This window comes from Lipotes vexillifer, unplaced genomic scaffold, assembly GCF_000442215.2.
Source record: "Lipotes vexillifer unplaced genomic scaffold, Lipotes_vexillifer_v1.1 scaffold1545, whole genome shotgun sequence".
In the NCBI taxonomy this organism is placed as follows: domain Eukaryota; kingdom Metazoa; phylum Chordata; class Mammalia; order Artiodactyla; family Lipotidae; genus Lipotes; species Lipotes vexillifer.
The window spans coordinates 218,674-228,816 of record NW_006789763.1 but is presented as its reverse complement, the minus strand read 5'-3'; the positions used below and the strand labels follow the sequence as shown (position 1 = coordinate 228,816).

Here is a 10,143-nt window from a genome sequence, read left to right as displayed (position 1 = left end):
CCCCCGCCGACTACCCAAATCGGGCCTCACCCGGGCTTCCTCAGGCCTCTGGGACCCGGAAGCCTTGGTTCGAGGGCCTCCCTGGTTCTGTCCGCCAGCACTGCGGACTCCCCCAGGGGTCTCACTGATTCTGCTCCACGATGGCGGGAATGCCGTGCACTGCTCTTCCCAGCATGGCTTGCCTGCGATGCCAGTTTGTTCAATGAATGTACAAGTCACGTGTGGAAGAACAGGAACTGGAATGGCACAGGGCAAAGGCTTCTAGGAGATGGTGGCCTGGAACCTTCCAAACTCTGAAGGGCAATATTCAAACCACAATTCTGGGCCCATCCAAATGACCTACCATGAGTGAGAACAGAATTAGGGCATTTTCAGACATTCAAGGATCAAAAAAAACGGTCTTCCTGTGTACCCTTTCTTTGCAAACTACTGGAGGATGTGCTCTAGCAAAATACAGGAGTAAACAAACAAACAAGGAGAGAACAGCACTAACAACACAGGAAAGCAATGAATGGAAGTCCGCGGAACACCCCGGGTTACAGGCTGGGAACATGGCCTGTCCAGATTGGTGCCAGCGGCCAAGAGCTCAAGAAATACAGCTGTCGGACTTCCCTGGTGGCACAGAGGTTAAGAATCCGCCTGCCAACGCGGGACACAGGTTTGATCCCTGGCCCTGGAAGATCCCATGTGCCGTGGAGCAACTAAGCCCGTGCGCCACAACTACTGAGCCTGTGCTCTAGAGCCCGTGAGCCACAACTACTGAGCCCACATGCCACAACTACTGAAGCCCATGAGCCTAGAGCCCATGCTCCACAACGAAGAGTAGCCCCTGCTCACCACAACTAGAGAAAGCCCGTGCACAGCAATGAAGACCCAACACAGCCAAAACTAAAAACTAATAAATAAATAAATTTACTAAAAAAAACCCCCCAAAACCAGTCTACTTGATTGGAGAATCTTTTTCTGCCTACAGTTAAGAGTTAGCTTTCTCACGCTGAAAACCTTTACCTGAGGAGAGGTTAAACTACAGGAGTTTAAATATTAAGCATCAACAACACAATTCAATGGTAAAGGCAAAAGTATCACTGAATTCTGCATTTTCAAGGGGGAGGAAAGTGCCCAATAATCCCAGGGAATGTTAAAAACATTCAAGGTGCTTCAGAAGTAGAATGAGAGAAATCAAAGCTGAAACCTCCCTCTCTATCCCTTTTCTTAAGACTCTCTTATCCACGCAACTGTCCCTTGATGTCTCTTCTCAAGCCTTCTGGCTTCACCTCCTGGACTGGGATAATTTTCAGGACTTCCTGAAAAACCCCTCCTGGCCACCGTTAGCTCCAGGCAGAGCGCTTATCTACTAGCTCTCTATCATACACAATCGATGATACAATTGTGTATCATATACAATTGCAAGGGAAAATTACAGTCAAACCAAAAACTCCCTCAAATTCTACATCCACAGTTTTTAAGTAAAAAAATACTATGACCCTGGGACTTCCCTGGTGGCACAGTGGTTAAGAATCCGCCTGCCAATGCAGGGGACACGGGTTCGAGCCCTGGTCCGGGAAGATCCCACATGCCGCGGAGCAACTAAGCCCATGCGCCACAACTACTGAGCCTGGGCTCTAGAGCCCGCGGGCCACAGCTACTGAAGCTGAGCGCCTAGAGCCCGTGCTCCACAACGAGAAGCCACCGCGATGAGAAGCCCCGAGCCACAACTACTGAGCCTGCAGGCCACAATTACTGAAGCCCACGCACCTAGAGCCCGTGCTCCACAACGAGAAGCCACCGCGATGAGAAGCCCGCGCACCGCAACGAAGAGTAGCCCCCGCTCGCTGCAACTAGAGAAAGCCTGCGCGCAGCAACGAAGACCCAACGCGGCCAAAAATAAATAAATATAAATAAATTTATTAAAAAAATAATATATTATGACCTTCCCCATCCCCCAAATACTTAAAAGCTTTCACCATCTGGATCAGCACATACCGCGTCTAAAAACCCTGGGGCTCCCCTCACCACAGTGAATGGCGGTGGCCGACGGCTGTTAAGGGCTCAGGAGCCAGATGCTAGAGAAGATGGAAGCTCAACATGGGCTCACAGTAGCCACCCTGCTTCATTTCCTTCACTGTGACATCCAGACAGCCCAGTGTTTAAGGAGAAAGAATCCCCAAACAAAAGGAGACTTGTTTTGCTGTCACCAAACTGCAAGAGGAAAATCTGGAGACTTCTGTAGTGACAACACGGAGAATTTCTCACTTGTAAACGCACTGGAAACCACCCAAATGGATCCGTTTTAGATACACGAATGTGTGACTCAGGAACTTTAAGGCCAGTGTTGAAAAGCGATTGCTCTTTTTTTTGCTTCTCGAGATGCCTTGTCTCCAACTATTACTTAAAGTCTTCATCAGTGACCCCCAAGCAAAATGCCCTGAATTTCTTATACCATATGGAGGTTTTGGAGGCAAGCTACCTAAGAACAGGACCTGGGGAGTCTGGGTAGAACAATCAGGCAGCTCAAGCGTGAGACCAGGAGCTCAGGGTGAGGCTGAGCCTCAGCGGTACGGGAGGTGGGAGCCTGCGGCCCGGGCTCTGTGCTGTCAGAAGTCTCCCCTGGGCCCCTGACTGGGGGAAGGACATCTGTTCCAGGGCATTTTGGGGATCTCGTGAGAGCAGAGAATGGAGTCTCCAGAGGAGCTGCACTTGGGAGGGACGACAAAGTATCTCAGGGCAGGTGAGAACGGTATCGCAGGGGTGGCCAGTGCTGGGATGAAAGGTCTGGATGGAGCTGCCGACCTGAGTCGGGGAAGGTGAAAAGGACAAGGCCCAGCAAAGGAGCCCAGCAAGGAACATGCCATGCCAACAGCAAAGAACTGAGTCTGGAAGGAAACAGAACCCGAGCAACCTGAGTTCTTTGGGCCGCGGACGAATTTGGAGAGACAGGAATTCAACTGAGCACAAAGAAAAGGAAGTAAAACTAGTACTGAGATGGAAGGGATCCTGCTGAGCAGGGTCAGGAACTGGGCCTGTGTGCCTGCTTCAGCCCAGCTCGGGAGAGCTCAGGATGGTTTTACATTTTCAAACAGTTCAAAACCAAAACCAAAACAAACCAACAAAACAACATTTCATGATGTAAACATTCTATGAAATTCAAGGTTCGGTGTCCATAAATCAGGTTCTATTAGGGCTCAGCCACATGCCCTTGTTCCCGATGGTCAGTGTGGCTCTCATGCTCCACCAGCACCAGTAGCTGCCACAGAGGCTGCTCGGCTGCCACACTGGAAACACTTACATCCATTACAGAAAAGGTCTGCAAACCTGTTCAGAAAACAAACTGAGGCCCAAAATACCACCATTATCGACTATAAGGAACAGAATAGTCACAGCTGAAAAAAATCAAGTCATCAACCAAGGAGAAGATGGGTAGGAAGTGGATGTAATCATGCTGAACGCCCAGAGAGACAGATTAAACAAAAAAAGAAAAAGAAAAAGAAAATGACAGATATGGAAGAAAAAGATGATCCAAAGTAAGGAAACTGGTGTCTTTTAAAAGACATTCAGAGGTATAATAGAAAATAATTTCTCTGAAATGAGAACTGCATCTTTGACTGAAAGGGTATACAATAAATTCCAGGAAAACTGGGGGCTTTATGCTGATTAAGTTATTAAAATTTAAGGGCAGAGCCTCCAGCTGCCGCTGTGCCCTAACCCTACTCCATTTGTCCTCCCTGAGGGACACACAGGGCATCTCAGTCTTTTGCTGCTAATAAAAATCGTTCTTACAATGAACATTCTTGTAAGCTCAGTCTTTACACATATAAGCTCAGTTCTGGGTCAAAGGCACACAGTTTAGGTTCTGGTCTACACTGCCAGCTTGCCCTCCACAAGTCTAACACTCCCACCAGCAACATGATGTCTACCTTTTTTCCTTCTTTGCTTACGTGACAGCTGAAAAATGGCGTGTCTCTCTTTTATTTAATCTCTATGATTACTAAGAAATTCAAATAGGTATACATGAAACAACATTTTCCACAGCCCAGAAACCTCGATTTTATCCTATGACTTATAATATCAAAGTGTTCTTGTGTGCCTGCGAATGGATATTTTTCCACCATAACAAAAAGTCTCGGATTCTTCATATATTTGCTGCAGCCTGATTTAAATGAAATGTTGTATTTTATTTTCCACAGAGGTTAGGTTCTAAAGTCAGCAGACACAATGCCATCTGAGTGAGCAGCAAGGGAAAACCTTTAAAAAACTTTTTATGGTCATTCTTACCTTTGTGAATTACTCATACTGCAGTTCATTTTTCTACTGGGCTATAAGTTGTTTTCCTATTTGACTGTAAAAGCTGTTTCTGTTAGTATTTTTCTGCTTTCTCAACGGTTTTGTTTTTTCCATTAGTTGCATATAATGTCTGTTGGCTTAAAATAGATGATTCTTGTTCTGTTATTTTCGGGCTTCCCTGGTGGCGCAATGGTTAAGAATCCACCTGCCAAAGCAGGGGACACGGGTTCGAGCCCTGGTCTGGGAAGATCCCACATGCCACAGAGCAACTAAGCCCGTGCGCCACAACTACTGAGCCTGTGCTCTAGAGCCTGCGAGCCACAACTACTGAAGCCCGCGCGCCTAGAGCCCGTGCTCCACAATAGGAGAGGCCACCGCAATGAGAACCCTGCGCACCGCAATAAAGAGCAGGCCCCGCTCGCTGCAACTACAGAAAGCCCGTGTGCAGCAATGAAGACCCAACGCGGCCAAGACTAAGTAAAATAAATAAATAAATAAATAAAAAGTCGTTACCTTCCCGAGAACTCTCACGTCTGGCACTTACACCTGGAAGTAGTTTTGCTGTTGGATAAAAGGCGAGGCTCTAATGAGATCTGTTTTCCGAATAGCCTCTCCCCAATACCATGCTTTTCATAAGCTAGTCCTTCCTTGTTTGAACCTGTCTCTGGGGGGCTCACTCACCCCTCCCCTCTGAAGGGCCTCCTGGGTTTTGGGCCAGGGAGGCCCCGGAGGCACTAACACACCAGGCCAGGGTGGTCCTCTTTAGAACGCTGAACCTTTCTGCTTTTTACCAGCAGAGTTTTTCACTTAAACTTTTTCTGGTTAAACGTACTGTAATTACGTATTTAATTAAAATTTATGCAAACAGATGAAATCTGAGTGAGAAAAGAGAATTACTGATTCTGTGAAAATGAAACTGAATCCTTTGAAAAGATCAGATAAAAACACCAATTGCTTAAAAAACAAAAACAAAGAACTGTTGTGGAACCCAAGGAGGGAGAAAGAACTGTGAAAGCCTTGAAGTAAGGCACTGCAAGCCTGCGGTTCTGCTCTTGGGTGCCTGGCGTGCACCTCACCTCACAGAACTCAGGCTGGCTGTGCTGAGGACGTCCGTCAGAGGCAAGGCCGTGGCCCACGTCAGAAGTGGGTCAACAGCAGCACGTGTCAGGCACGTACGTATGTAGCATTTTTAGACCTGTTTTAATCACACATTTTGTGTAAACCATCAATTACTTAGGCCTCCCAAGGACTTCTATTGTAACATCTCATTTTATTATCTGATGAGCCATGTTGCCTTTATTTGCCTCTTTTTCAAATTTTTCATATTCTTGCTTGCTATTTTTTAAGATAACCATAGACTCTAATTACAAATAAACACATCTTTGAGAACCCAAGTACAGGTGTCTGTGTTCATTTCTTCTAGGCATTATTCTGATCTAGATCCAAATTCTAAGAATGCCTCTCCCATCCTATGACTCCCGGATGCTAGATGGGCTGTTGTCATGGCAACCCAAGGGGCCGATCCTGGAGGCAGGGCTCTCAGGGAACATTTTCTCCACTAGCCACTGCCCCTCCCCTCTTCGCAAAGCGGCCTGTGCTCAGGTCTCCACTTCTACACCACCCATTCACTTCCCACCCAGGTGAAGTCTGGCTTTTGTCCTCCCCATTTTATCAAAACTGCTCTCACTTCCCAGCACGATGCGTTTAAACCTGTGTGAAATCTGAAGGACACTTGACAGCCCCTCCCCAGCTTCTGGGCAGAGCTGACTACTGCTGAGCACGGTCTCCACAGAGAAGCTCTGCGACCTCCCTCTGTCCCGCTGCCCAGGTACCCTCCTGCACCCACAGCAGAGGCTGGACGTGGGCACCTATGAGTAGCATCTGGCTTGCCTTACGCTTTGTATTTTTACAAAATATGAACTCACTGCTGACATTTGTAAGTTGAGATGTTTCACCTAAACCCACCAGGTTCCTTGCTTCTCTGGAAAACCCAGAACCTGGCCCCAGCGCTCTGGCGCGGCTGAGACCCACGTCTCAGCAGGACACACCCTGCCATCACCGACTCCCTCCCTCCTCTCCACTGGCCTGGGCACACGTGAGGCTGGCCCTCAACACAGCGCACGTGTCCAGCACCAGGTGTAAGCCCCGTACCGCCTCTCCTACTCCTGTCTGTCACTCTTGCATGTGTGAAGGGGAAGATGACTGTCAAAACAGTTATTTCACTGAGGGGAAGAGGTGGTCACTAACTGATGCCCCGCTGCTGAGCACCTCCGGCTGCGGTCAGGGGTCAGGGAGGGGACCAGGACACCCCGCCCATGGACTGGCCTGCAGGGTTTGCATAGAGCAAGGGTGCGATTTCTCCCGGGCGAGAGGCTGCCAAGGGTCACCCTGGCCTCTGGGGCCCCTGATGAGTGGCAGGAGGGACTGAAGCCATGGGGCTCCAGGCTCCCTGGGTCCTGCCCAACCCTCTCATCCTCCAGCCGGCCGTGACTCGGCCCAGGCCGTGGTCAACAATCAGAGCGTGGGACCTCGCAGTAAAACCCCGAGTCACGGAGTGGCCTCCTTCAGCTCCCCTGCCCAGTCCTACAGGGTGTGTAGAAACACAGAGCCATTACCGACCTCGTAGTTAACTGCAAGCACACTAGTGATAAGCAGTGCGAATAACTGGATAATGGCCACTCAACCCTGATTTTATTCCTTTCCGATGCAAGAAGTTTAATAGCTCTAGAAACCTAGAGGAGGCGAAGGGACACTGCATTCAACTTGTGCAAATTCAAAGACAGGTCTGAAAAGAGAAAGCAAGGAAAAAGGAAGCCAGAGACATACCACTCAGTGAGCTTATACCCTGGACTGAGGTAAAGATGGGGGCAGAAGCTCCCGGTCATGCCCAACTCCCGATTCACGGGCTTCCCCCGGGCGGGCGGGCTGTCCGGGATGTCCGTACTGAGAGCCCCGCTGGGAGGCATGAGGAGTGACTTACAAAGCGCTTCCCTGGTGGCGCAGTGGTTGAGAGTCCGCCTGCCGATGCAGGGGATGCGGGTTTGTGCCCCGGTCCAGGAAGATCCCACGTGCCGCGGAGCGGCTGGGCCCGTGAGCCATGGCTGCTGAGCCTGTGCTCCACAACAGGAGAGGCCACAACAGTGAGAGGCCCGCGTACCACAAAAAAACAAAAAAAAACAAAGAAAAACAAAGTGCTGCAGGGATTACCGCCCACTCTGACGCCCAAACCAACAGGCAGGTAAGATGAGACCGCACCAGATCCGCTCTTTGATTTGAACGTTTAAAGAAACTGTATTTAACTTGATTTATGCATTAAAGAAATTATCTGAGTTCTCTAAGAGATTTTTTTAAGGACACATACATTAAGTTCACTCAAGTAACTGATTTTTGAAGTCTAAAAGTGTTAATTTAGCACATCAAAATCGCACATTGCATGCCAGTGCCAGACGGGAACTGCGAAAGGACACAGTCACACGCTGCACGGCCAGTGCCAGACGGGAACTGCGAAAGGACACAGTCACAGGCTGCACGGCCAGTGCCAGACGGGAACTGCGAAAGGACACAGTCACACGCTGCACGGCCAGTGCCAGACGGGAACTGCGAAAGGACCCAGTCACCCGCTGCCCGGCCAGTGCCAGACGGGAACTGCGAAAGGACACAGTCACACGCTGCACGGCCAGTGCCAGACAGGAACTGCAAAAGGACACAGTTATCATTTTTAACAAAAGCTTCTTCCGAAAGCGACAAGCAGCTTACGTTTTAAAAGGGAATTAACCTCAGGCTGACCCTCCAATCTCTGAGAGTGACAAGCTTTATAAATTCATTGTATCAGGTGTCCCTGTGAAGTAGGCTGAACAGATGAATTCCCGTGGCTTTGCTAAAGGTTCTTCTCATTCAGTATTTAACCTCTGAATAAAATAATTTTAAAAAGACCTGATAATGAGACCAAGGTTAAATACTTTCAAATGATTTCTTGAATAGAACTTCAAGATTTACCTTCTATTGATAACCTTTAAGTAATTAAAAAGAGAAAAGAGTAGCAATCAGCAAGAACAAGCAGGAACTGTAACCAATCCCGAGGTGCACATCAGACCCCTGTGTCCTTTAGGCAAGCAACCCCGGCAAACAGCAGTACAACACATGTCCCCCAATGCCCACTTTCCCCATTCTTCTTAACAGAACTCTGCTTTGGTTTAGGGCAGCGATGTAGCAACTGAAAGCCCATTTCCCAGCCTGTGCTGCAGGATGTGGCAAGACCATGTGACACTGACTGCTTTCTGCTCTTGCCCTTCCTCTTCATCCTTTCTGGAATGCAGGGCTGATGCTGGTGATAGGGCAGCCATCTTGCCAACGTGAAGTGACAGGCAAAAGGATGAGGCCACATGCTAAGGATGCTTAACATGAACGCTCCTCATGGCACCTCTACCGGACCTGAATACCTGCCCCCGCACCTGACACCCTGCCCGGAGGCGCACAGTGAGGTACTCACAGTCAGTGGTGTACTCCACCTGGGAGGGCTGCACGGCCGTGCCCTCTGCCGTGGGTGCAGTGGGGGCAGGACTGTCGGCCTGGGCTTTACGGACCAGGGCCGCAAGGGGGTGATCTGGGTCCACCACCTTCAAAGGCTGCAGAGAGAGAGGGTGCAAGGTCACACCACATCCTGCATTCTGAGTCACGCAGAACCCTTCTGTGGCAAGAAGGCTCTAGGACGGTGTCTAGCTTCAGAAAAACCTCAGCACACGCGTGCACGCAGCACACACGCGCACACCACACCCACACACGTGGGCGGGCACACAGAGGGAGGCCCTGACCGTGGCCGACAAGAGCTCTAGCTGGTTGTGAGTTCCAGAGGAACTGAATAAACAAATCACCTCAATCTTCCTAATGACGTGAAGGAAAAGAAGGAGGGATGACCAAGACTAGACTGCTGCTGAGAAAAGTGTGAGCCTCCAAATTCACTCAAAACCTCAAACTCTGTCCACCCTTAAAGCAATTTCTGATTTTTAATCACCAACAGCTTTATAAGCCCAATCAATCGGCCACACTGCGTGACTGTTGAAATGACATGCTTAGGTCTGATGGACCCCTGTTTTTTCACACCACAGATGGCACAATGAATGGTGTGGATTAACTCCTTATAATAAGAATGAAAAGAAAATTTTTCTTTAATTTATGTTTCTCGCTAATACATTATGTTATCCGTGACGGTAACAGACTATTTCAAGCGGCACATACCCTGGACACCTACGAAATCTAATCCTGTTTTAATAAAACCTGCATGAGAAAGTAATTTTCCAAGTCTTAACCAACATTTTACTTATTCTAAATATCCCAAATAGTAAAACTATAACAAAATGAAAATAAATTGCTTGTGATTTTATAAAATGGGATATATAAGAAATAAAGGGAGCAAATCCTTTGCCACCAAGTCAAACAAAAAGGCGAGATATACGTCAATGCTAATAAAATTTTTAAAAGCTATTATACAAAAAAATGCCTGCTTAACAATTTTCCGAAGTTAAATGAGCAGTTTTGCTATGGCATAAAGCTACAGCTCAGTAACGAGATGAGAACCTTCATGAGCTCCTCCAGGCGGCTGCACTTCTTGGAAGCGAACAGGGACGGGTGCAGGTAACTCCCGCCCTCTTCGTCATCGTCATCTTCGTTGTCAGAGCTGACCCCCGACTCTGAAAGCAAAACACGTGTCAAGACGTCAAGGTACAAATAAATTACGTAAGACCTCAGACGCACACAAAGGCAGAACTATATGCAGCCATTTCTTGGTTATCTGTCCAAAAACCACCTTCGGAAAATATTCCCTATCTTGCTGCCACCCAAGTCGTTCAGCAGAATGACATTTGC

At 48.4% G+C, this 10,143-nt stretch overlaps 1 protein-coding gene across 1 annotated transcript in view; it reads right to left on the bottom strand.

Annotated features, from left to right (window-relative positions):
* Positions 1-10,143, bottom strand: part of SFSWAP (splicing factor SWAP) — an 81,293-nt gene that overhangs the window by 55,879 nt on the left and 15,271 nt on the right. Inside the window, 2 exon segments of the mRNA XM_007462792.1 lie at positions 8,771-8,906; positions 9,856-9,968. Of these exon segments, the coding sequence (XP_007462854.1) occupies positions 8,771-8,906; positions 9,856-9,968 (249 nt within the window).